Consider the following 26,558-nt stretch of genomic DNA (forward strand, 5'->3'; position numbering starts at 1 on the left):
CGATGGCGTTTCAGGCTATCAATAGAAAGGCGAGGCGTAGAGCATGGCGAGAATGCAAGTCACATGGAGAGGAACTTGTCATTTGAACCTTCAGAGTTCCACGAAGTCCGAAATGAGTTTAAACTATTGTTGACTGTCAAAACCGAGGGAGAAGAAGGAGGCATTTCAGCCGTCTGTGGAGGAGTGAAATTCTAATGCTAATGACAAAGCAACACAGTGATGGCAAATTAGCTTCGTGCGAAACAGAACGCTCAATCCTCTCAGGTCGCCACACATTTAAACTCCGGGTTTGACATGAAGACATTTCCACCATCTGTATCTTCCCCCAGTGCTCTAGGTGGCGGTTATGCTCATTATGAAGTGGGTGTCAAAGCCACAGGGTTGCCATCTAACATTGCCATTATTGCAGTCACTTCTATAATTTTTTTTTTCCTGAAAACTTTTATCAGTGCATTTTACGCCATGATCTCTGCATGGAGTAACGAGAGCCTTGCAAAGTACCAACTTCACTGGCTGCATAGACCATTCAGAGTATATCTCAGTACAGTATCGTGAAAAGTGACTGACTGATGTTACATTTATCTTTCGCAGCGAATATGTTCCTGATGAGATTTGCTTGCATTCATTGTTCATGGTGTTGACAACATGATGTGGGTGAATCTTTTAGTAGCACTCAGAGATATACTTTACGGCATTCCCATCGGAGAAATTTGTCTTCGAATTGAGCACTCCTAGGGTGTGGCAACACAAGATGGCCGCCGGTGACTTCAGTTCTCGCTACGACGAGTAGGTGGCATTATGGGTCCGGGTTATTTTTAGACGTCCATGTTTTTTAACCGATTTGATCTGCCGGATCAAATGTCTTCTTTCTTTGTGTAATTGTAATGAATTTATGAAGCATTATTTTCCTGAAATGATCAATGAGAGCCCAGCGGCGACTGTCTACGATTCAAATCACCCTCAAACCATACAACCCATAACTTTTTGCATAAATCATGGCCTGATCACCAGTCATGTTGTGGGCTCTTAACGTGCTCATTGCACACTGTTACATGGCCACGTGTGCGTCATTAAAGGGGCAGGGCCTCTGCTGGTGAGCTCCGTCAGTCAGTGACGTCATCACATGGAGTAAGCCTGCCAGACGCTTGTTTTGAGGGAGAGAGAAAGAGAGGAAGAAAAAAGAGGACGAGAAAGGGGGGCTCCAAGCGGAAGAAAAGCACCGCTCGTCAATCGATTGATGCGCCTGCTTTCCTTGTACATACATTTTTATTTTTTAAATTTGAAATAATGTCCACCCCGGCGAGGAGACGGCTTATGAGGGATTTTAAAAGGTACCGCAGTTCGTCCTTTCTCTTCCTATGTGTGCGTGTGTGTTCGTGCTAACAGGGTTAGCAGATTGGAGCTAATGCCAGCTAAGTTAGCTTAGCTTGAGCTACCGGCGAACAGACCGAACGCAGGCTGTGCTTTAGCTCACCGGATGTCTATTTAGGTGGTATACTTCGGCATTGCGGTGACATTTTTTGACAAATTATCTACCCAGGTCCAACCAAAGGGAGCCGTTTAGCGTACGCCGTTGATTAGCGTTGGTGTGCCAGGCTGTTGTTTTTTTTGTGGGGGTGATCAGATTAACATTAAAGGGACAACCAACCGAAACCTGTTTAATTGCTCGTGAAAGCAACAACAAGGAATTATGTGGGCCATCCTGCTCGAGCACAAGCAGCATTCGGTGGCACGGCATTAAATGTTAATGCGAATTTGGGTAGCAGTGTCGCCTTGAGGATAGATTTTCCGAGGGGTTTGTGCTTTTAAAATGGCTGAGAGTGGCAATGATTGTTGTATGGGTGGTATCTCCAACCCACAATCTGTTGCCATACGCCGCGTGTCATCCGTGTGTGTGCGTGTGTGTACACACAAATCCCAATTTGGGCCGAAATGTGGCGCACAGGTGAGTATTAGTGTTTTTAAAATGGCTGAGTGTCAATGCTTGTTTCGCACCTGCACCATCCTTGTGTTTGTGTTAGCCAGGTGTATTTGTATATACCCTCATCACAAAAGAGTCTCGAAGGGCTTCACAGACAGCCAACATCCTCTGATCTCCTATCAACTCCCTGGGCACACACACAGACCTGGCTTGGGAAAACTCAAAACCTCAATTTGGGGGGTTGGGGGGGGGGGCTTGAGAAGAGACCATAGATGGAAACATGCCCCTTCCAGAATTGCCAGACTGCAATGGATGCAGATGAGCAAAATGTATCACATAGTATGGTGCTGTACAGTCTTAGTTGAAACAGCATAAGAATCCATGTAACAAGATGGAGCGCAGCAGTTTAGATGCTTTTTGCAAGGTGTTTCTTTGTCACGATCTGACCCGGTCAGTCGATGCAGAATCCTCCATAGCAACGCCTCCTGGGAAAGTGATCCACTAAAGATGTTGTCCCGGTCAGTCGTCACAGAAGCCATACAGCAGCAGCCTCAGATTTGATCATCGCTTCCTTGCCCCCTCTCAAACTAGTAGCTGAGGGGGAAGGAGAGTGGAGAGGTGGCAGTAAAACAGGACAACAAGCAAAGGTCAGGGGTCAGGGAGAGCACAAGGCAGCTTTCATACTATGTATGAGTTAATGTTAAACTGCATTGGCTGCTCAGCCTCCTTCCTAAATTATGTTGTATTTGTCCTATTTAAATTCAGTTTATAGGGTAAGTGATGTCATGCATAATGGAGCCCCTCTCGAAAATTTTCAGCCTATCGGTGAAGGGACTTGCCCGAGAAGCCAGTGAAACAAAAGTGTTAGCCAATCGCTGAGCTAACCGGTTGCTGTTTTCGCACATGGTGGCATCAATGTATTTTTACACGTCATGACAGTAGTGTCCCCACAATGTGCAATCTGCTGCCGTCTTCCATCTGTTGTCAATGTGTGTGTGTTGTGTTGTGAAAATGCTGCAGTATTGTGGAAGGCTGCTGGGGCAGGAGGACACCAGATAAGGTGTCGTGTAACCCTACGCTTGTCCCCAGGTGCTAAAGCATGTCCTGCTCAAGCCCGGTCAACAATGGCAACATCAGCTGTGTGTGTGGGGGCTCTTCCCCCCCAAAAATGTTTCCAAGAAAAGTATACATTTATTCTCGTAAGAACTTTTTTGTTTTAGAAAATCATGTACTGTAAATGTAAAATACCCACGATAACATTATTGTGAAACGTCACAACATCAAGAAAAACGTGCAGCTCTGCTTTCGGTGTGACGTCACATTTGACATTTCCATTCTGCTAAGACATCAAAAAACATCCATGAGATATGGAAAAACATACATCTTACCCAATTGATTTGATGGTTTGTCTCCCAATATTTTGCCTACGAGAGGATTTCCCGACCAAGCCTTCGTTTTTTGGGGGGAACCAAGGCACAACTGTCAGAACATCGAGAAGTGTTGAACAGAGCAGAAAAGATCTCGGGGGAGCTTACGTTTAATGAGGTTAATTGCAATGCGTCGGTGTTCGCACACACACGCACACACAGATGGAGTTGGCGTGCAAGGTCTGATCGGAGGTGATATTAGGCCGACATCTGCCCTAAGCTGTGGTGTTGCCATGGCAACCAAACATGAAGTTTGGCATAAGAATGTTTTTTGGTCCACAGTGTTACTTCTTTTGTAGAAAAACAATGTTATTCAACAAAAAAATGAATTTTCATTAGATCATAAAAAAATTATCTTTTGTTTGTCCTGTGCAGACTTCAAGAGGACCCTCCTACCGGTGTGAGCGGAGCGCCATCGGAGAACAATATCATGCTTTGGAACGCTGTTATTTTTGGGTGAGTTGCGCGCTTGTTCTGCACCGCCCTACCATTTTTTTTCCCTCTTGTTGTTATTCCACCTGCTCGGCAACCCCGACGTGTGACAACAAAGTTATGTCATAGTGGATGCGCCTTGTTTTCACAGTCAACACAGAAATCAAGCAGCAGAGTGTGGACTTCCCTTCGCGCGCCGCGTTACTGAGGGTATTGACTGATTTGTTTTGTCTTTGCAGGCCTGTCGGCACGCCATTTGAAGATGGTGAGTTCCTCCGTTTGGGGCTCTTTCATTGTCATTGGTAGAGAAATATGATGAAATATTGACTTATAGGGGCCATTCCTTTATTAGCTGTGAGTGCTGTATCTGATTCATATTTCATGAACTATTGATATCTTTAACAAATGTATGGGCCATTTCTGCTGCACTAAACTTTAGCAGCCATTATGGGCCAGCCGTAAATCTTGAAATTCCTCCCCCTGCACAAAAAAAAGGGGTCTTAGCTGATTGGCTCAGTCATTCTCATAAGTTTTCTTTGAAATCAAATAAAAATCACATCACCAGAAGATCACGACCTTTTGTTAGTCAAGAAATACATTGTGAAGATGTGGCTTGATTATTGTAAGGTTGCAGCTTTTCCGTATGTGCATTGAAAAAAAATATTTTTGTGTGTGTCTCACTGCAGGAACGTTTAAGCTTCTGATTGAATTTTCAGAGGAGTACCCTAACAAGCCTCCCACGGTTCGCTTTGTATCCAGAATGTTTCACCCCAATGGTAAAATGAACACTTAACACATGAACACAAGTGCCTCTAACATTATTTTAGTAACTTTTTTGTAAAATATTTGACTTCATTCTTGCAGTTTTTGTTCTTATTCCAAAATTCTAAAGTGTTGACTGTTGTTTTTGCCGTGTTCCCTCAGTATACGCAGACGGCAGTATATGTTTAGACATTCTCCAGAACCGCTGGAGTCCCACATATGATGTTTCGTCCATACTCACCTCGATCCAGGTGGGTGCCGTCCTTCACCACCCCCGCCTCACACACACCCGAGACATCACACCCGCTAATCCGTCGTTAACTGAAAATCATCATATCCAATTAAATGCACCCAAACTGGAGAAAGACTGATTTTGGTCCAGACTTGATACCAAAATGAAAAACAAATATTAGCTATTTATCAATCGATCTCCCCCTCGTAGTCGTTGCTGGACGAGCCCAATCCGAACAGCCCAGCCAACAGCCAGGCGGCGCAGCTCTACCAGGAGAACAAGCGGGAGTATGAGAAGCGAGTGACGGCCATCGTGGAGCAGAGCTGGGTGGATGTGTGAGATCCCAACCCAACCCCCCGCTTCCTCCAACCCCCACTCGTTGATTTTTACCTCGTGTGTGCGTGTGTGTGTGCGTGCGTGTGGAGATGCGCATATCACAAAAACTCAATAAGTGCCACCCTGCAAAAAAAAACAAAAAAAAAACCTATGGACGTTATATCAAGGGAGTGAGGCAGAATCATGTTCCCCCCCACCCCCAATTATTTTACTTTTTTATTGCATGTTGTGACATAAGTTATTGCTAACAGAACGTGTAATATATCTTTGTGGGGTTTTTTTTGATTGACACGCTGTCAGTGCGCTGCTGCTTGGTTTGTTTGGAAATGGCAGTTTCATGACCAAATTTTTTTTAATCCCCCCCATGGGTTGTTTAAATAAGCCTTTTGATTGGATGCCATCTTTTAACATGAATCTCATGATGACAGATTTTCCCGCCTCGGGGTAGAAGAAGTGCATCGAAGGACAAAAAGTGTGGTGAGTCAGGCTAAGTTTGTATTCTAGAGGGAATTTTTTTTTTCCTCTGATGTAAAAGGACTGAAAAGCTTGCCGGAAAAAACAATAAATAAATGAAAATAAAAATCACTTACTCCCTGTATCCAAATGAAAAAGGCTGGGAAATTGCAACATTTTTTTTTTAAACTGGCATCGTGGCATCATGTATTTAGGATTTGTTCCGACTGAGCAGAAGGGACGTGTTACATTTGTCAAAGGAAAGTATACTTATAACAATATGCTGTATAAAAAAAGGTAATAAAACATTTTTTCAGATGACTTTTGTCATTTGTGCTTTTGCTAGATGCTCTCGTGTGGCAGAATCCGTATCCGATTGGCGAAAAAAGTCCCATCTTTCCAGAAGGAATATTTTTAGAATCATGTTGAATTGTATTTTCTTGACATGTCATAATCTAGAAATAGTCACATTTTATCAACACAAAAATCTGAAACAAGTGACAATAGTTATAATTCAATAAGTAGTAATCATAGCTTTATGGTGTTTTTCAGGTCAAGTTTTAGTCTAGAGAATAGCTGTATTTTAATCAGAATAGTCACATTTAAGAAACATCTTTTTTTTCAGGGACTTGAGGAAAAAGGTCAGTTTGTCCAGAATTGTCGTTTTTTTTGGGTGCAAGCATGCCCAATAATTCCAGTTAACACACCAAGGAGGATTTTTATTTTAATACATTTAAAATAGGTCATTTTTCATCAATTTAAAAAAAACGAGTAGACTACAACAATGACATAAAATGACAGTGAAATGTCCACACTGCTGGCATCATACATTAATTCATTTAAAAAAAAATTGTCTATTGGTGTGAAAGCAAACAGAACACAAGCACAGCCTGGATGTTCGCAACAGCAAGAAAAGGAATCCATTATCTGCCCTGTAAGCACAGTAGAACACCGGAGTCAGCAGATTGAATTCATAATATATGTGGTATTTTAATATGCAGGCTGGACTGTACCTGCTGCTGCTTTACAATTTCATCTCTTGTCTTGAAAACGGGCGCGTCCTCCACCTCGATACCCTCGGCCATTTGTTTAACTTTGTCAAGGAGCTCCGTGCTATACCTACCACAAGGGAAGAAAAACTTGATTGTATGTTACGTCTTGAGACACCATACTGTTCCTTCCACAAAGCCCCCTCACTTCATATTTTATTTCATATCCACAAGCTTTGTGTGTGTTAATATAGAAATGTATGTTAATTTTATACTTAACATTTTATTTCATGTCCACAAGCTTTGTGTGTGTTAATATAGAAATGTATGTTAATTTTATTCGCTATTTATTTTTTTATCATTACCTCAGACGCCAAAAGCATTTCCGTCTGTAGCCAAAGGGGGCAGTAGCCAATTGATGTAGCATCATTCTATAGGTGAGCAACGAAGAAGAGTAGTTTGAAAAAAAAAAAAAACGAAGAGAAGAATCCGCCCAAAGAACTACTTTGAACAGTTTGAGAACTTTTGGAGCCGTTAGTCTCAATTTAACAGTTTAAAGTTGGCAGTTGTTGAACGAAATCACGAGAACATAAAGAGGATCGTTCTAATGTTGCTTCCGAGCTGGCTGATGAGCCTATCATCTGAATTAGGTGTGTTGCAGGCGGGAGAGCTGGAAAACAGGCAGGACAGTGGTCCCAGACGTTTACAACATTTTAAGAGGTAAGTGTAAATATGAACTGTTAAAACACTTTTTTTATGAACCACGAACAAACGTAAAAAATGGATGTGTTCTATTGTCTTAGCGATGCTCAACAAGCAAATATTACATATTGCATTGTCTTGGGGTGACTTATGTACCGGCAGCCGAGGAAGACGTTGTTGGCCCACACCATTGAAAGCGAAAGCAGCTGGTCCACGTGCAACTCGCCCTCAAAGTCGCTCATATTCCGCAGTATGAATTCCCTCCTGGGCACCCAGTGCTTATCGCTTTCCCAGTGTCCCCGGAACGCCTCCACTTGGTCGGCCACTGCACGGTTTTGTCGGATAAAATCGTTAACGTCCGAGACCGACATCGTTGCGCAGAGTGCCCGCAGTGTGAGCAAAACTCGAGTACAGTACTGTACTGTGTACACCGTTGTCAAGGAAGCCGGTTTCCGGTTTTGTAAGAGTTACCCGGATTTTGTTTTCTACTCTGCACTTTGGGACACAGCAACATGCAGTGGTGGGAAAGAGTACTACAAGAGTCGGGGGGGGGGGGCATTTATGCATCGCAGCATAAATGCAAAGATTAAGTACAGTACTTAGAACAAGAAGTTTGTGACATTAGGCTTGAGTGAAATTTCAGGATGGTAAACAAGTATATTTTAATACATACCGTAAATATATTGCATAATTGCAAAAATTGAAAAGCCATTCCTGTTTGTAAGTCTAATAAGAATTTAACCGCTGTCAAATAAAACAAAACTACTTACTCACTGATGGTGCCGGACAGAGATCTCACGAGAGTCAAGTCAAGTCAAATTTATTTACAAAGCCCTTAATCGCAGAAACCTCTCAAAGGGCTTACCATTCCAACCGTTGACAACTATTAACGACACCCCCTGATCTTAACGCCCAGGAGAGCAAGCAAAAAATAAAAAACAGGATAAATGAGAAACCTCGAGAAGGGGACAGGGGTAGGGGAGTTTCATTGCATCATCCTGAGAGCTGTCCCTAATATTTTGCACCATGCCACTTGCTTTGTTTAAGAAAACAACGGAGGATGACAACGATGGAAAATACATCACAGCATACGATGCAGCGTAGCAGATGACATTGCTGCGATCTGATTGGATGCTTGGCAATTGTCCAGGTTTGTCCTTTCCCAAGGTGAAATCTGCACATAAAATTAATGCATCACATAGTTTTACATTTACTTTAGAACCGGCAATGTGACCTTGAAACCTGAGAGGATTGTGGGAAACCAGACATATACCGTGGGGGAAAAAATCTACACCCCTCTGTTCAAATGCCAAGTTTTGAGATATGACAAGCAAAAAACATTTGCAAAAAAATGACCAGCAGGTCCAAATAGCAGTCAGTGTTCTCACAACACCTTCGGGAAAAGCCTACCACAACATCTGAACTTTATTAAGGGTTAATGAGAGGCACCTTAAATGGTGGCAAGTGTTTGCCGACTCTCATTTAACACGAGAATGCAACTGGTTCATCCTGAGCACAGCCACATGCTCATTTGCTATTGCTATTTTGTTACAGACATTGTGAAAAATACCCCCCCCCCCAAAAACATTTCTGAAGAGGAACAAATAATACATAATTACATACTGTACATCAATAAAATAAAACTAGTAGGGGGCCAAGAATGGATTCTTGTCATTCATTCAGCAGTTAAACATCTTAATACAATTACGTGTGAACGTATTAGTACATTTTGTTCCACTGTCCTGGACGGAATGACGTACACGACGTGCTCGAAGTTGCATCGTTTTCCTGTAGGGGGCGCTCGCATCTCAGAAACGGCACGACGAGGAAGTGCCACAACCGTGCTGCTCAATTCAAAGTACGCCATAAATATGGCGCCAAAAGAGTTTTCAAGCTGAGGCTCCACCGCTCCATTCCTCCTCCACATTTGTTTTGTCTCTCTCGCTCACTCTCTCTCTCCCTCCTTTTTTAAGGAGGAGCGTGCAGAGCTGCCGGACGTAGGGGACGTTCATCTTGTGCATAGCCGCGTCCAACACCGTGCGGCCCGGCCAGAGAGGGACGAGGAGGACGTGTTGTCCTGGTAGTGTGTTTTGGAAGAAGAGAGGTGGAGGATTGTGAAGCAAACTGGATTGCAATCTTTTGGGGGACCTCCGTTTTCCAAACTATTTTTGGACGCTGCTGTATTTTCGTGAAGAAAAAAAAATGCGACATGATTTTTTCCAGTGAGCGGCATGTCGTGCGCTGTAAGCCGCTCAGCGCGTAGTGAAACGCGGCTACGGTGGCGGCGACACCCCGGCCCCGCTGCTCCGTGACCTGGAGCTACTCCAGCTGACTTTTTCCCCCTCTGATTTTGTCGGGGGGGTGTGAATTTTATGTGGATTTCTTTTTTTTTTCCTAAGCTGTCAAAGTGGGTGGGAGGGGGAGGCTCCTGTCAACCCAACGTGGAAGTTCACCCAGAGGAACAACATTTCCATGTGCTTGGATCCCGATGGTCTCCTAATCGGTGTGACCCCTTCCCCAGCAGAACATGGTAAATACCCCTTGATTATGTTACTGTTTTATAATTAACGTAACGCTATACGAATGTAATGAGGTTTGTGGTTCTGATGCAGCAATTCGGCATCCTACTTAGTACGTGTGCGAAGGGGTGTGTGATGAAACTAACACATTTTAAAGAGGAAATGCACATGTTGCTAATACGCAAGCGCAATTACCCCCGCCCCCAGCAGAACAAGATAAACACCTCCCTTATTATTGCATTCTAATCAATATTACAGTGAACGGTACATGCATATAATGTTACGAATGTCGCGGTTTGGGGTGCACTTTAGTGATTCTGATGAAGCCCTTTGCCAATAAATCACATTAAATGTACAGTCATCTTAAAGTTGTAATGTGACGTCATAAGATGCGGTGGAGGTCCGATGGCATGTGTGTGTGAAGTAAAGCGTTTAGATAGGAAACGCACATGTCGATAGTGAGCATGCGCGTGGTGTCAAGCGGTTTGTGTGTGTGTGTGTGGGGGGGGGGGGGGTAATGGCAACAAATTGTGCACGATTTGCAGTGGCGTGCAACCCAAAACTTGCCAGATAGTGAGTTTGATAGGGTGCGCATGCGTGGTCGAGTGGAGAAGTGCACCTTCACAGCCCTCGGAGGAATTGCAGGTTCCTTTGCATAGATGAGGGGGTGGGGGGGGCAGTTCTGCCTTTAGGAAGGCAAAGCACGCCACCACACACACACTAGGACTCGCACACACATGCACGCACACACCTAGGAATTAGAGCAACCCCTCTACCCGTGCCTCCTCCTCCTCGTTCTGCTGCTGCTGCTGCGTGCTGTGCAGATCCAGCAGGCTTTGGAGGAAGAGGACGAGGAGGAGGGTGTATTAGAGGTGGTGGGGGGGGGTCTTGTGGTTGTTTACCTCCATTTCTTGTGTGGAAGTGACTGCAGCACCTTTCCCATATTAATAGAGCGACAACTACTTCCTAGCATCCGAAATCTGCAAATTGGATTGGGATGCACCGATTTGATAGTTAATACAGTACAGAGCAAGTATGTGAAGGCAAAGTAGGGGGGACAAGCATGTACCTTGTTGGCCCAGGTTAAGGGTTCAAAGGCAGGTTGAAGTTTCACAATAGGCCTTCATCCCTGTTTTTGGATTGCAAAAAAAACAGTTAGTGATTCAATGTAGGGTCAAGGATTTCGAAGAAGGGTTTCTGTTGAACATTTGGGTGCCCATCCAAATGAGGGTTGTTGCCCCCTGGGGGAGGTCTCCACCATGCAATCTATCGTCACTTACTCGCCCATTTTTGAATCAATTAAAGCACAATTGTCGGGAGACTTGTTAAGGGTTCCCGTTGGTGACCCATCATCACGTACTCGCGCACACACACACACACACATGCTCCCTCCCTCCTCCTGCTGGGTTCGAAATTGGAGATGAGTCATAATGTGTGTGTGTGTGCGTGTGTTGCATATCTCCCAACCCCCCCCCCCCCCCCCCCGAGGGTCTTATGTGGCAAGATGTTGTTTCCAGGCCTTCATCTTTTCATCCCTCGTGCCTCCATCATCATGCGACTCACAAGTGTATATACAGTGTACATGTGCGTGTGTGTGGGCGTGAAACGCGCGCGTGTGTGTGTGTGTGTGTGTGTGTGCTGGGCTGTGATTGGGTGAAAAAAAAGGGGTAAGGACCACCACGTGGTGCAGTGACGAACTGAGGAAGAGGAGGCAGATGAAGATTAAGAGGAAAGTGGAGGGGAGGGTGGAGCAACGTCATGCCGGAATGTACGCGGCGTACATTTCTGTTTATCTGCAGAGAAACGTCTGCTTGCAAGTCATGATGATTCGGGTTTCAAATAGGGCACACCCAATCTGGATTTTAAATTGTTTTTGGGGGGGGGGGTTATTCTGATATTTGACAGAATAATATTCAGAGAAGCGATTAATCTGTCGACTAATGAAAAAAATATACTGAATAAAAATTTTATTGTAAATTGGAATTATAGGCAGATCATTCTGACATTTCTCCTTGTTTACAACAGAAAAATCGACAGATTTCTTTTGCGGGGGGCGGGTCTGTGTTGTATTTCGATTATGTGTTTAAGATGCAAGTATTAATCGATTAATCGACAACTGGTCGGTAATTAAATTAATGGAGAATTGTTTTTATAATCGATGTATTAGGCTTTCAAATCGGGTTACGATTTCACATGAGTGGTACTGAAATTGGGATCTCAACTCTGTCTTGGGGCTTGAAAGTCGAGTGTTCAGACTGCACCTTGTTCTGAGCAGTGGACGCTGTCCCAATACTTTTTTCCTTATCGTGTTCGGATGCCAGCGAGTGAGGGATGAGGGACAGGTGAAGGTGAAAACGGGGCTGGCAAGGCAGGCGGACACACACACTAGCATTATGAAGCAATTTATATGCAACGATTCTCTATCAAACTGACTGACCTCTGCCTTCTGTGTGTGTGTGTGTGTGTGTGTGTGTGTGTGTTCTGAGGCAAACAGCCTGTGTTGCGTAGCTGTTTGTGCGTCTGCCGTTAGTTACTTAATGTATGTTTATCATGGATGCATTTGTGAGTATCCCATGACGACCGTAGCTCTGACTTTGTGTGTGTGTGGTGTTGTTGTCGGCGGCGGTGTCCCGGTAGATGGAGATCGAGACGAAGAGGAGGAAATATTCCACCAGCAGTAACGACTCGGACACCACCGACAGTAAGTTTCTTTTTCTCCGCATCTAAAACAGACTTTGCATTTCACTTTCTGTTTGAACACACAAGCATGATTGCATTCTTTGCATATTAAAAAAAAAACGAAAAACATCTTTTAATTGTTTGTATTTTTAGTTGCTTGTATTTTTATTCTCCCGCCATTTAAGCCGTTTTACAATAGATATTTTTTATTTTGGAGAAGGTAATTTTTCAAATGTTTTTTGTTTAGTCTTAATGGATGCATTTTTATTTTAGTACTTTTTTTAACTTTAAAATAATATCATAAATATAATTTTGTATCCTCAGCACAAAACCATTAAACTTTTTGTTTTGTTTTTTAAATTACTTTTATTTAGTTAGTCACAATATTGTTTACTTTAAAAAAAATCTTCCACTTTTGTGCTTCTTAAGACAAAATTAAATTTTTATATTAATTGTAAAAACACATAAATACGCACACGCATAAATACACACACACTACACAACTTGAAAGGTAAACATTGACAGCATTGCCGAGTGGAGCTGAATTGTGCGACTCTGAAAGGAGGTGACAGTAACTTTAATGGAGGTAGAGTGTGTGTGGCTGTTCATTAGCACCTAGTGTGTGTGTGTGTGTGTGTGTGTGTGTTGCCTCCCACTCAGCATATTTTCCTCCACTTCTGCAAACACTCTATTTGACTTGTCTGAACAAACTCATACACGCGCGCACACACACGAGCAAAGCAATTAGGTGCCAATTGTCGAGTCGCTTTTTGCGAACAAATAACGTTGAATTGGATCTCATGTGGGTAGCGAGGTGTGTTTTGAGTTTGGGTGTTCGCACAGTTTTGACAGCCACTATAGCGGCGCTCAAAAAGGTCAGATGCTATGTTAGCTTTACGTGCTAGCTGCCCAGTAGTTGGCTGGCACACGCTCATTTGGCCGCCAGCTTTTTGCAAACAAAGGGAGTTTGATTTAGATATTTAGAAACCGTTTGAGAGTTGATAGGGATTTTATTTTGTGAACTTTCTACTTCCTGGTTTTTTTTTTTTCTTCAATGCTGTTGGCTTGATAGGATGCGCACTGAGTAGCTTTTTGTCAACAAAGGGACTTTGGTTATGATATTCTGTGACAGGCAGTGCGCTCGCACATATATTTTATTTTGGTAACCATGCTACTTCCTGCTTTGACTCCGTTGTCGCTCGTGAACAAAAAGTAGGGTGTGTATTGCGTTTGTATTGATCCTTATTCTCGGCATTAGCTCAGATATGTGTTGATGTTTTTTTTTTTTCTTTTGATCGTTGCAGGTCAGGTGACGTCATGGTCCAGGTTGTCCAAGAACGCGGCAACCAGCATCACGTGGGTGCGACACCAGCACAAGAAGCATTCAGAGGTGAGGGACAACCTGAACGCCAATCAGCCCACATTCCCGGCTAATTGGTCTTTTTCAAGGCGTTCAAGCCAGAGTGAAGACTTCCAATTAGGATGTCAAGCTTGGGGAGGATTAAGGTTTCAAATGATGGCTGTAAGCGTGCATTAGGGTTTCAAATTCCAGTACTAAGCCTTGGTTAGGGTTCCAAATGAGGATTGGGAGTTGAAGTCAGGGATGGATTTCCCTCGATCAAATCAGCATTTTTGAATTAGGATGAGGGTTTCAAGACTGGATTTCATGTTCGGGTTATTTGCCAGTGTTAAGGTTTCCAATGAGGTTTTCAAAGAGGGGGTAAAGTCTACGATTAGGGTTTCAAGCCTGGGTTAGAGTTTGAAATCAGGGTTTTAAGCACACTCGTGTTTAACTGGCCCAACCGGCCGTGTCCAAAGTCAATACATTGGTCTCCCGACAGCGCTCTGACGGCCGGCACGATGCGGTCGGACAAAGTGGCAGGTTGCCTGAGCGGTCGCCGTGAGCGGTCGCCTCGAGCAGTCCCGTAGGATTCTAAAATGACTAAGCGTGGCGCAAGGAGCGGAAAAATGGTTGCCGCGAAGGACGCGCTGTGGCTTGCAAATTCCTCCCGGTTGAAGGAGAACAATTGACCAAAATAACTTTGGACTGAAAGCAATTAGCGGTTGCTATGCTAAGATAAGCGCTGAACATATTGACTGTGGCATCATTGTTTTGATCTCGCCCTTGGAAATAATGTCTTAATATTTTGAAAATTATGTTTAGGGAAGAGTTTCAAATCGGCAAGTTAAATCGAGAGTCGTGTGTCTATTTCTTGCTCATCCTCCACTGGAGCTTTTTCCTACAAGGCTGCTTTGATTAAGACCGTTCCGGATACTTACAGGCAGTCGCAGTTCACTTCTTGCGGCCGACGCTTTACTGGCAGCGTTTAAAAAAAAAAAAAAAAAAAGAGCATGTTTGCATCCTGAGACCCCATAACAACTTCCTGTGCGTGTGTGTGTAATTCAAGCTGGTCTTGGGGGAAATGTCCTTTTGCTTATTACCCACGGGAAGTGTTGACACTTGTCAAAACATGGCAACAACATCGCCCCTGGACACACACACACACAAGTATTTGATCCTGGTGGATTATTACTCTGCACAAGAAGTGTATGCATTTTGCACAAGTGTATTCAAAGCCTTACTTTCAAGTTAGGGTCCCACGCCACGGTTAGGGTTTCAAACAAGACTTTCATATGAGGGTTTTAAGTCTGGGTTCGGGTTTCAAACAAAGGTTGGGGTGTCAAAACAGAATTAAGATTTCAAACCAGACTTGGGGTTTCAAATAAGGTTTTTTCGGGGAGGTAATAATCAGCTGGAAACCAGACCTCAGGCATCTTTGTTCATGAAGATTATTTCTAATTTTAGGGGAACAAATTTTGACCAGCGTTCTGAAATAGATTTTCTCCTAAAAAAAGAAATCTAAGGACTTGATGTTGCATGTCATGTATTATAATTGCATGACATATTGGCCAGTTTTGGTGATGTCTTGAAAATATTATACTAGCATTCTTTGAACCCCCCCCCCCCCCCCATGAATCATGTATCAGTCGAGTTTTGTTTTAAAAGCACCAGTTTCCATAAGTGGGTCACATCTTCTTCCTCGCAGACATTTGTTTGCACGTTTGTCTATTTGCACCACGCTCCAAAGAAGTGAGGGCAGAAAAAGAAAGTGGGGGCTGGAATGGGGGCGGGGGGTGTCTCTAAAGTCTCCTTCATTATCTGGCTTTTCAGTGACCCACTTTTTTTCTTTGTAGGTTTTCAGAGCGTGTTTGCTGCCTCACACTCACTCTTAAGTTCCACTCGTACTCTACTCTGCTTCATATTCATGCCGTCACGCAGCCTTCACACGCCGAGCGGTCCCGAAATAGGGTTTCCAGCTAGTGATGCGCTTTCAAGGCAGATTTACGGTTTTCAATTTAAGTCTCAAATTAGCGTGTTTGGATTCCGGATTCAATTTAGTGTTTTCAATTAGGATTGGTGCCCTGCGATTGGCTGGCAACCGATTCAGGGTGTCCCCCGCCCGCTGCCCGAAGTCAGCTGGGATAGGCTCCAGCACCCCCCGCGCGACCCTAGTGAGGATAAAGCGGTTCGGAAGATGAATGAATTAGGATTGGACGCATGGATTAGGGTTTCAAACAAGTGTTTGGGTTTTAAAATAGAGTTTCAAGATAGGATTAGATTTTCCAAGTCGGTGTACAAGACACGATTTTTGTTGCATGTTTGGGTTTCAAATTTGTTGCATTAAGAATTTTAAAGTAGCCTTTCATTCCTGGGTTACGGTTTGGAGAAATGTTCCGTGCCTGTGTTAGAGATTCAAAGTAGGGTTTCAAATGAGAGCTTCAAGCATGGGTTTGGGTTTCAAACAAGGATTGGGGTTTTGAATTTGGAATTGTCTTTGAAATGTAGCTTTTATTGTTAGGGGGGGGGGGGTGTTTTTGTTTTTAAAGCTAATTATGCACCCCAATGAATACCACATCACCACAGGTGCAACATCCATTTGCGAGCCCGATCCCAATTTCCCTTTTGAGCTTGTGGCACATCTGCTGATTTTTTTTAAAATTTATATATTTTTTTCTCGTCCTTTTTAGCATTTTGGTTTGAACTCGCAAACGAGCTAGCGCCAGTGGCAGGATGTGACATTTGCCGTCCCGAGGAGGAAATCCCATTCACGTTTCTATGCCGGCTTTTTATGTCCATTGACGGCTTTTTACAGTCTCATGATTTTGTCTGGCGGCGGGGGAAAGAACTCAAAAGACCAGCCAGCATCTTGAGTGCGACTCCTTTCATTCATGCTAAAAGGAGCCGAGAAAAAAAACAAAAAACGGTTTTGTTTTGACAAGCTCTTCTGGGATGGTTATTTTTTATTTATTATTAGTTTGAAAAAATAATTGTGACACCGGAGAGTCCCAGGGGTGTTTGATGGTCTTGTTCTTCCGCACCAAATTCAAGTAGGATTTCACTTTAGTGTGTCAAGCCTGGGTTTGGGTTTCAAAGTAGCATATTATTTCCAGCAGCTCCTATATTTTGTTGTTCTACTTCTTCCTTTCATAACTTTGCTGCTGTGAATTGGGAATTTCTCCATTGCGAGACTAATAAAGGTTTTCGTATGTTTTCGTAAGATTTCAAGAGGTGCGTTATTCAAATTAGGGATTTGAATTTGGGTTACAGATTCAAAGTAGGTAGTAGTTGTTGAAAATGAGGTTTTCAAGACATTCTTAGGGTTTCAAAGAATGATTCGGGTTTGAAGGGAGGGTTCGGGTTCCAAATTAAATGTTAAAAAGCCGCACGGCACCACGCTGCGCTTTTGAATAGTGGCGATTAATATGATCTTTTTCATTTTGCACACACTCACGAGCGCGCGCACGCCTCCCGTGGACCTTCCAAGCTCCTCGCACTAAAATTAGCCTCCTCCATCTGAGTGGCGACATCTGCTGTGACGTTGTGTTGGGTCACCATGACGATGATGCTTCCACATCCTTCCCAGTAATGCCTTAAGAAGCTGCAAGGCGCCTTCATCCCAGTGAAAATTGATTCCGCTCCCGTCAACCTTGGACACTCGCCAAACGGGTGATGCCAATTTGACGAAAAGTCTTTTTCGTTCTTACGTGTGGGTGGAACAGAATGGTGAAATTCGGCGATAAAACTGGAAACTAATCATTTGGGAACACAAGGTCAGTGACGACCAAATGTCTGAATAAAAAGCCATTTGTCGACGCCCCCTACTGGCTTAGATGTACGGCGACCAGAGCAGCACTCCCGAAATGCCGCAGACGGACATTAAAATTAATTACCCAAAGTGCCGTCTGTCAAAGTTGTTGTTTTTCCAGTTTCAGAGCGATGTGACTGTGTGCATGTGTGTGTGAGACGTCAGCTGGCCTTTAAAAGCACTTGGAGCACTTTGTCACTGTCCTCTGTGGGAAAGTGACTCAGCAGTGTAAACGCGGCGCGAGTGGAGCACGTGCGCGCACACGCATGCGCATAGCGTGTGCGCGCGCGTGCGTCGATTGTCCACAGCATGTGTCTGCGTGGGTGCGTGGCCTGGTGTCAGTATCATGTGTCGCGGTGCATTCACATGGATGTGAGAGTGGACTTCCTGCTTTTAAATGTCACCCTTCATCTCACCCCACGCACGTGCGCGCGCGCGCAGACGTACGCAGGCTGAAAAATGCAGAAGTCGTTTGTGTAGTATTGGTCTCGTTGCCGTATTAGTTTCATTGGTGGCTTCGCGTGTTTGTGGTCGGATGAGCAATGACACATACTTGTCAGACTTGTATTGCTTCGAGCAATGTTACTTAACCTTTATTCAGCCAAGGCACCAATCTCACGGTGCGTCGCCAAGCAAAGAAAAAAGGTCACCAAAGTAAATAAACTGAAGTCATGACAATCTCGTCTCTGTTTACTCACAAATGGAATCAGTCAGTGTGAAATCTGGGCCTGTTTAGTCGAGCACAAAGCTATTATTATTCCCACTATGGATTTTTGGAGGCCCATCTCGATTTCAGTCTGGTCGAGTATATTCTGAGAACCGATTAATTAAAAAATATTTAATGAATAAAACAATAAAGATATGAATAACATCCATTTGAATGATATATTCGTTGTCCTTTGGTATTTGTTTAAGTCTGCCACATTGAGAACAATTTTGCAAAAAGTGAATTATTATTTTTATTTTTTTTTAGGTGGGGCAGAATGTTTGAACTTTTTTATCTGATGTTATGAGGTGTATTTTTTTGAAAATAAATAAAAATGCACGCAACCGAAAAAAAATCTGCGCATTTAAAAGACCTAATATCATCTCATCAAATCCTCTGGCCGAATAATCCGTTAGGCCTTAGTTGTAAAAATAACAGCAGGTGGGTACACAGATGAATGGAACAGCATTAAGTTGTTCTGCTTGTCAGTATCAGTCGCCTGAATAGAAAGTTGCATTTAAAAGCTGTCTGACTGAATTTTAAAAAAAAAAAACGCCATTTTACATGATATGCCCCGGGGTTTGTTTGTTTTGTTTTGTTTTTTGTTGTTGATTTTGGCTCAAGAGTGGTTGGAAAAACGGAATTCCCCGTGTGCTTGTTTCAGGTGTTTCGCACAGATTTCATCACGGCCATGAAGCTTCCCGACTCTGCGCAGCTGGGGCCCGACGACTTTTACGTGCTGTCGGACCCTTGGAGGCAAGAGTGGGAGAAAGGAGTGCAGGTGCCCGCCAACCTGGAGGCCATCCCGCAGCCTGTGGTCAGGTCAGACAATGCAACACGGTACATGAACGGGCTAGCTAGTCAATTTTCCGAAGTCGGACAACATTTGTGGGAGTTCATCTTCGAAAGGACCGCTCAAACTTTGTGTTGATCAATGGAAATGTTCTAAAAATGTTACATTTGTGATGAGGAGTCATCAAATTTAGCTAAAATGGCCGCTGTGAACCAAAATGGCTGACTTCATGTGTGTTTTCAAGCATGGCTCTTGAGACATGATAGGCAAGTCAACTAAGTTTCATGTTGATTGAAACTGGGCTCAGAGCCCCTCCCCACCTTCCCCGAAAAGGTTTTTGTTTGTCCGCTCCTGGTGGACATGCCTGCTAAATTTCATCTTGCTAATGAAGCTAGCTTGAAGGGCTGAATTTTCAAAAATGTTTCGAGAGTTATCCAACATTACTTTGAACCAAAATGACTGACTTCTTGTGTCTTTTTCGAGTCTGTATTATTATTATTTTTTTTTTGTTTGTACAGTTGATCCCCAAGCAGACAAAGCAGTCAATAGATATGCCATCGTACTTGATCGTTTGTGGGGCGAACACGGGAAGAGATCAATGTGTCTTGCTGAGTGTTTACACTGGCTAATGGGCTCATATCTCACTCGCATTCGTGCGCGCGCACACAGACAGACACACACACACACACACACTTGCAGACGGATGTGCGCCCGTAGGCAGCGACGTAGAAGCAGATTGTCAAGGAAAAAGACACATGGTCCAGATAGGCGAGCGCGAATGGAGGCGAACCTTTTGATGATCAGCGTCGAAACGAGAACAGCCCGAAAACACAAATGGCACAGCATGAACGGACGGAGGCTCGTTTTTCATCTCTCATTCAGCGTTTTGCCACTCTCGCATCACTCCTCCGCACCCTTCCTTTTCCTCTTGGAAGTCAACTGTGCTCATGTTGTGAGCATGCCAGAGCAGCAGGTGGCTCTGTAACTGTTAAAGTGGGAGTCCCTTGTAGCCAGTCACTTTATTCTATTTAAATTACAACTTTGATTTTCTTACAATTTTACAAACTTCTCCACACAATATTTTAACTAAATTCTTTTTCTCCCCAAAATTTCCTCTCAAAATATACACATTTTATATTTGAAGAATTACAGATTTTTATGCATTATTATTATAAATTTATTCTTGCAAAATCACCCAATTTTTTTCCCCTCACGGTGTAACAAATATCTCACATTTCCATTTTTCCTCGTGGAATTATTTTCCCCTCTTGAGAAAAATTTACTCAACTTTAATCCTTATAAATGATCTTTTTTCCCTCTTAAAATGAAAAATGCATCTTCATAAATTAAAAAAAAAGTTCTCCTCATACGATGACAAATTTACTCTGACCTGATTTTTCTTTTAAAATTACGACTTTATTTCCTCATAATTTTACAAATACCTTCTTTATCATTGTTAAAATGTTTAACCCCCCCCCATATTATTATGGATTTATTGGCACAATATTCATCTTGCCTGCAACCGGGAATGAAAAGTGAAGGCTGAGAGAGAAAAAGTGCAAGAGGAAGACGAGTGTTTTGTCAAAGCCAGACGTGCCCGCAGCTCTTTCCTTTTTTCTATTTTTTTTTCTTCTTCTCCACTCCAACAATTTTTAGTGATGATGTCATTATTCATCACGAAAAAAAAATAGGAGGAAAATATGTCTGCGCCTGAGGATCGACTGCAGTGTGAGCAATGGAGGAAGAAAACAGAGAAGCTTTAACCTGGAGTTGAGCTTCCATTTGTTTTGCTTTTAGCTCTTTAACATTTTATGATAGTTGTTGTTGTATGCTTTGTGCATATATATACAGTATATATGTATGTCAGAATAAAAAGGTTCAGATTCGACATTTTTAAATCAGTTTTTAGACACTTGTTCATGATTAAAAATTGTTGTTGTTTTTTTAGATGGATTGATTAGGTTTTTAAAAAATTTTCATTTATAATGGTCAAAATGTTATGTTGTTTCAAAGGTTACAACGGCCACAAAATCGATGCTAGCTTCAATATTCCATCCATTTTCATATTATGTGTTAGCATTAAGCCGTTGGATGTTTGGAAGCCAAAGTTATACAGTTTGTCTAAATATGCAACTTTGTTTGATGTTTAGTTTGACCGTAAACATCAAGTAGTAATGGCAATAAAACAGCTCGGAAGAGTCTTTTTTTTTTTTTTTTTTTTTTTTTTTTTTTTTGTTAGCTGCCAAACTGCCGCTTGTTGTGAAGTTTGCTGCCAATTTGTTACAATTGGAGTTCATGAGGTTTTAAGTCATTTCAGCGCCACATTTTTGGGTCTATATGACCAGCCCCAGATGTATTTATGTCATCCATCGTGTGTTTTATGTCTTTGCACTTTGGATCCACCCTCCTTTGAATGTCAATGAAAAGAAGACAGAAGTGATGATGTTTGATCCCACGGGGACCATCCTGTGGTCCCCCCCCCCCTCCCTTGGCTCCTTATATTAAGCCAACAGTCTCGAACTTGGGTCTTAAACCGGACAGTGATTTGAAATTCCACTGGCAAATTGGTGCCGCTGTTCAATTCAACTTCTTTCATCTTCGGCAAAAGTCCAGCCTCTCCTTTCTCAAGAGCAGTTGAAAACATTAATTGATGTCTATGTCACATCCCTGGCACTTTACTTTGGAGTCAACCACTCCTCCATGAAGTGTCTCCAGTTGGTCCAGAATGCTGCTGTTCGCCTCTTGACTGGTGCTCATAAGAGGGAGCACATAACTCAGACTCTTGCATTCCCTCACTGGGTCCCCATACATTTTAGAGTTCTGACGCTCCCTCTCTTTGGAATAAAAGTTCGGCAAACCCCCACGCTGCCCGTCTTTAAAACTCATCTTGAAACTCATTTTTATACGTTAGCTTTTGACTGAGCATGAGACTTGATTTTTTTATTTTTATTTTTTTTGTATGAATTATTTTTGCTCCATATACAGCACTTTGTCTACAGCGGCGGTTTGTTTTAAAGTGCTGGAGAAATACCGTTGAGTCGAGTTATTCTTCAACCTCGCATTAGCCCCCCCTCTCCTGTTGAACGATTTCTTCAATCGCGGTGTCGCGTGAGAGTGGCGCGCTCGTAAAGTCGTCCGAGTCCAGCGAAAGGTCAGAAGGAAACAGAAGTGCGTGCGCCCGAGTCAAAACGAAAGAGTAGAAATGAGTGACGGTGCCCTCGGTAACAGACGTAGATGCTGTGTTTTTCCAGCGTCATTTGTGCCACAAAAGCAGCGTGTGGAAATCCCCCAAAGATGAAACGTTTTTTTTTTTTTTTTGGGTCACGTATAGACGAGACACAGGAGTGTTCATGTGCACAGTTGGCGTCCAACTCATCATTTGCATATCTTGTGTTAGCTGTTGAGTCATAAACGCCCCCTTTTTATGTCAATTATATTTGGAGCTGTCATGGAGAAAAAAACAACAACTTTGATTTACCGCACGGGAAGTCTTCAAAGGAGCATTTTGACATTCTTGACGGTCACACAAGTGTGAGCAGATGTTTAAGATGAATACGTCGCAGTCAAAGTTGTCAACCTCGGAGAATAAAGTCATGCAGTCACAAAGATAAACTTTTATGATGTAGCAATTGTCGTTTTTAAATGACTAGAATTGGATTCAGAGAATAAATGTCATCGGAGGAGGTGTAAAAAAAATGCTAGCTTTGCAAATAAGTGCTAATATCGGTCGGTTAAAGTAGTAGTATGGTGACAGTAGATTGGCAATGTTAGGGGGAGGGGGGAAATGGTCGTTTTGCCAGAGTAACATTGTGATTTTATGTGGACAATTGTTTTTTAAATTGGGCATTTTGTGAGAGTCGGTTTCTCATATTACAAGCATAACATTGTTATTTTATGGACTACATTTCTGACATTCCAGTCTGATATTTTTAATATTGCCAGAATATAATTTTCAGTGTTATGGAAAAAACAAATCTTTTCGTCTTCAGTTTTGCACTTCAGACATTGATGATTGACAGCTTGGCTAACCATAAAAGGAAAATTCATGCGTTATGTGCCGAAACCCGCGATCGAACCAAGTGACTTTTCGATGCCCAGCCTGCATCGCAACTTCCTGTCCAGACACAATGAGCTTATTTTTTTTTCTTCCCCTTGGAGTTGCCGTTTATGATTTTGTCTTTGACTTGATGTGTAATCACCCGCCCAACGCCGACGTTTTATGGCCGTCGGCGGGTTCACGGCCCGGAGCGTCTCCCGCTTGTGGGTTTTGCTTTCGCTTTGAAGCGGGCAGGAAAGAATGCCGCACATCCGCGGGTGGCGAACATCTTTCAAAACTTCGGGATGGATACCCGTCCCAGAAGACCACAAAAGACACAGAACGCGGCCTAGAAACACGTGGGTTGGTCGCCGCCAAAACCGTAGCGGCGGGGTCGTGAACCGGTGGAATCGCCTTGTTTTCCTCACCGTCATCATTTTGGGGGGGATGGGGGGGGGCATCATTTATCAAGTCAGGCCAAGTCCTTCCCGAAAAGCCAGAGCCTGGTGCCAAATGATAGTTGCACAAAGGACACCTGATCAGCCTTCATCTCGCACCAAAACTGCTGACTCATCTCCAGGTTGTTTGGGTTTGCTTCTGCCCGGAAAAAAAAAAAAAAATGGGGTGAACGGGTTTTGCTTGGGAGTCTGACTCACCCTTTGGAAGCGGCCGGCGTCTGCACGTCCAGCTTCGCTTGTTATTCCGTCGAGGGCGGCCGGCCAGACGGCCGGCCGGCCGGTCGGGAACGCTGCAACTGGCTGCCTTGATTAGTTGGATGCCGTCCAATGAGAGAAGGGCAATGTCTTCCTGCCGGGGACGAGTTCCTTTCAACGGCAGGTGGCAGAGGATCGTTGAGGGGATTAACGACTCTTTGACTGCTCCCATGCAAAATTGTTTTCATAAAGCTTTTGATCATCGCTTAGAAATGTTTGACGCGTTAGTAAAACCGCTAGCTGGGGTTGAACCATGGGGCTCAACCGGATGCCGGACGGAGCGGTTGGATGAATTGTTTGAGGTTGTGGTCGGATCATGTTTCAGAGGATACTCGGATGCTGAATACTCGGGTTCAATGTTCTAGTTTTTTTTGGGCAGGTGACTTTGGTGGGTTGTACAGTATGCGTGACCGGTGTGGCCGAAAGGCGCGAAAAAGTCCAACTCGCCCCCCCCCCCCCCTCGGTTCTTCGTTACGCACGGTCAGCGGGTTTGCTTCCACTTTGATTTGTTTGCTTTTGGCCGACGCGAGCGCCGCCACGTTTCAAGTCCAAGTGATTGCCTCGCAGAGCCAGAGAGGACCGCGGCAGTCAGCCGGCGGCGCGCTTTGGTGAATTCATCACTGTCCGTTTAATCACATGTTGGGAACGAGAATGAATTCTCGTTGCCGGCGGCGCCAGCTTCTTGTGAGGTTTCGAAACGGTGTCGAAGGCAAATCGGGCACTCGCCCGAGGCTTTAATGTTTGTTTTGTCTGGAGTCGTGCTTAGGGGATAGCTTTGAGCTGTCACCGGCGCTGGCTGTTGAAGGGGGTGCGCCGCTTGAAAAGTTTGCCAACAATTATGGGGTGCGAGGGTGAAAAAGTTTGAAAACAAACCGTTCTATGACGTCAAATCATTCTAGCTAAACAGAGATTTCTTGAAAGAAATAATAATAAATTATTTTGACTTTCAGCTCAACTGTCATGAGAACATTCTGAACTATGCAAACATCCTGTTCTCCCTCGGGCCCGACTAACAAGCGCAGATTTTCCACGAGCATCCTTTAAAACAGCGCCTGGCATCAAAAGGAGAGAAAAAATGAAAAAAAATCAAAGCTCGCTAAAGGTTATTAGCAGAGGCTGTTTTTCATCTTTGGGGGATGTTCGCAGAGTCAGCAGCCCTGAGGGAAGCCGCGGATTCTTCCGAGACAAACCTGCCTGTCACTTAATGGCAAGCGACTGCTGCATTGTGGGTAGTTGAGAACATTGTGTGGCCAGAAATGTTTTTTTTGGTGGTTCTTTGCCACATCCGGCTGACACAGGAGCGAATATAACGGCGCATATGCAGAGCTAATGAAATATGCACAATATGGTCTGATAGTCACAGGAAGTTGGGCATTTTGATCTCAAGTAGCAATTTCCACGGGTCCTTGTCCGCCTGACCCTAAATTGGAACCGAGTTTGCGCAATGCTAAAATGTCAGGAATCTCAGTTTTCTGAGCCTGGCAGGGAAGTTTTGTGACTCGTGACAAAACTGTTTTGAAAAAATGTCGCCCCGGAAACCGCTTTCACTTTGCAACATGAAATTTGCCAGGCTTATCTATCTTGAGTTGACCCACAAAAAGTCTCAAGAAGCCATGCTGGAAGGAAGACAGGAAGTCGGCCATTTTGGCTCACAGTGGCCATTTTAGGATCCGACGTGCAATCAAACTTTTTTTGTCGTCGTTGAAAATGTAGCCCCCAAAATTTCTTAGGCATGCACGTTTATCGAGCCATACTCAAAACACACACAGGAAGTCTGCTATCTCCACGTCGCCCTCAATCTCCCCTCAGGGATTTGAGCTTCTGACACTTGACCATGATACTCCACAGTCTGCACTTTGCTGCAGTGGCCCTTTGGCTCCGGTCGGCACCATTAGCGTAGCTCTGCACATTTCATTACTCTACTCCGTCATACTGCTGCGGCCTTGAGTCTGCCTTCAGATAAGTTAGCTTACCCTGTTAAAGGCCCTCTGCATCCTTTGAATGCTAATACTTAAAAAAATATTAATAAAATAAAAATGCTAACAACAAAGCAACACTCTCCTCTTAACTGTGCATGTGACCGAGCCAATTTCTCCTCCTTCAAACGACCCAACTCACCTCGTTGGCTTCAGAAGACTTGGCGGTAACGTTAGCGACGTTGCCACGTGTTTGCATTCAGGTGAGGGCGCGTTTGTGTGTAAACGCGTGTGCGTCATCGCATCTATACTTGATACACTACCCATACATATTGTATTGCTTCCTGGAACAACAGCGTGACTCATTCGCTTCCCATAGTGGGCCATAAAAGCAATTTACACACACACACGCACACACAAGGGGATGGTGACATCATCCTAACCAGGAAGCGGGAGTTTGAGTACCTGGAATTGTGGTCTCTCCATCTCTCTTGTGGTCTTTCATGATCTTTTGAAGGACGGACTCAGACACGCACACACACTCTGCACAAACAGACACTTCACAAACAGACACTTGAGTATGACTGGAATGTTGTAATATTTGTCGAGAGAGGGCTAGAAATGACAACAACAACAAAAATCCCCATGTACTGTAAATATACTTGATCTTAACATGTACTCTCTAGTCTCTATTTGGCCCTCATTCTCCTCTTAGCGTAAGCCGTTGTTGTGCCTTAGCTGCTCATGCCCCATGTTCTCCACTTTGCCGGATTGGCCCCGACTCCCACCTCAAAT

The 26,558-nt window shown here is 43.7% G+C and overlaps 3 protein-coding genes across 7 annotated transcripts in view; 2 read left to right on the top strand and 1 right to left on the bottom strand.

The window, feature by feature from the left end:
- The first annotated feature begins 1,110 nt into the window (after positions 1 to 1,110).
- On the top strand, positions 1,111 to 5,881 carry ube2b (ubiquitin-conjugating enzyme E2B (RAD6 homolog)). The gene is made up of 6 exons (XM_086130357.1): positions 1,111 to 1,331; positions 3,724 to 3,804; positions 4,020 to 4,045; positions 4,467 to 4,556; positions 4,705 to 4,793; positions 4,985 to 5,881. Exons 1-6 carry the CDS (start codon positions 1,288 to 1,290, stop codon positions 5,111 to 5,113), a joined length of 459 nt encoding a protein of 152 aa, XP_085986483.1. The 5' UTR covers positions 1,111 to 1,287; the 3' UTR covers positions 5,114 to 5,881.
- A 386-nt stretch (positions 5,882 to 6,267) lies between these two features.
- On the bottom strand, positions 6,268 to 7,703 carry xtbd1 (XRN2 binding domain containing 1). Its single transcript, XM_086131053.1, has 3 exons — positions 7,411 to 7,703; positions 6,577 to 6,682; positions 6,268 to 6,495 (listed from the first exon to the last, which is right to left on the bottom strand). Exons 1-3 carry the CDS (start codon positions 7,623 to 7,625, stop codon positions 6,487 to 6,489), a joined length of 330 nt encoding a protein of 109 aa, XP_085987179.1. The 5' UTR covers positions 7,626 to 7,703; the 3' UTR covers positions 6,268 to 6,486.
- Positions 7,704 to 9,106: 1,403 nt separating this feature from the next.
- jade2 (jade family PHD finger 2) overlaps positions 9,107 to 26,558 on the top strand; it is a 37,234-nt gene continuing 19,782 nt past the window's right edge. For 2 of the 5 annotated variants that reach the window (XM_086130408.1, XM_086130410.1), the window contains exons 1-4: positions 9,109 to 9,784; positions 12,411 to 12,474; positions 13,757 to 13,842; positions 18,970 to 19,127. In XM_086130408.1, coding sequence (XP_085986534.1) covers positions 9,782 to 9,784; positions 12,411 to 12,474; positions 13,757 to 13,842; positions 18,970 to 19,127 — 311 coding nt within the window. In that variant the 5' untranslated portion in view covers positions 9,109 to 9,781. Of the gene's footprint in view, positions 9,785 to 11,284; positions 12,475 to 13,756; positions 13,843 to 18,969; positions 19,146 to 26,558 lie in introns of those variants that run through there. The other 3 variants (XM_086130409.1, XM_086130405.1, XM_086130407.1) reach the window with 3 other exon arrangements.

This window comes from Hippocampus guttulatus, chromosome 15, assembly GCF_054856545.1.
Source record: "Hippocampus guttulatus isolate MCC_2025c chromosome 15, RoL_Hgut_1.0, whole genome shotgun sequence".
Lineage (NCBI taxonomy): Eukaryota > Metazoa > Chordata > Actinopteri > Syngnathiformes > Syngnathidae > Hippocampus > Hippocampus guttulatus.

Bases quoted from the DNA above. Each gene is read 5' to 3' on its own strand.
- xtbd1 (XM_086131053.1), bottom strand. From the start codon at position 7,625: ATGTCGGTCTCGGACGTTAACGATTTTATCCGACAAAACCGTGCAGTG. The intron at 6,683-7,410 runs GTACATAAGTCA...CCCTTGTGGTAG, and splicing joins AACGTCTTCCTCGGCTGCCG to GTATAGCACGGAGCTCCTTG.
- ube2b (XM_086130357.1), top strand. From the start codon at position 1,288: ATGTCCACCCCGGCGAGGAGACGGCTTATGAGGGATTTTAAAAG. The intron at 4,046-4,466 runs GTGAGTTCCTCC...GTCTCACTGCAG, and splicing joins CGGCACGCCATTTGAAGATG to GAACGTTTAAGCTTCTGATT. The intron at 4,557-4,704 runs GTAAAATGAACA...GTGTTCCCTCAG, and splicing joins CAGAATGTTTCACCCCAATG to TATACGCAGACGGCAGTATA.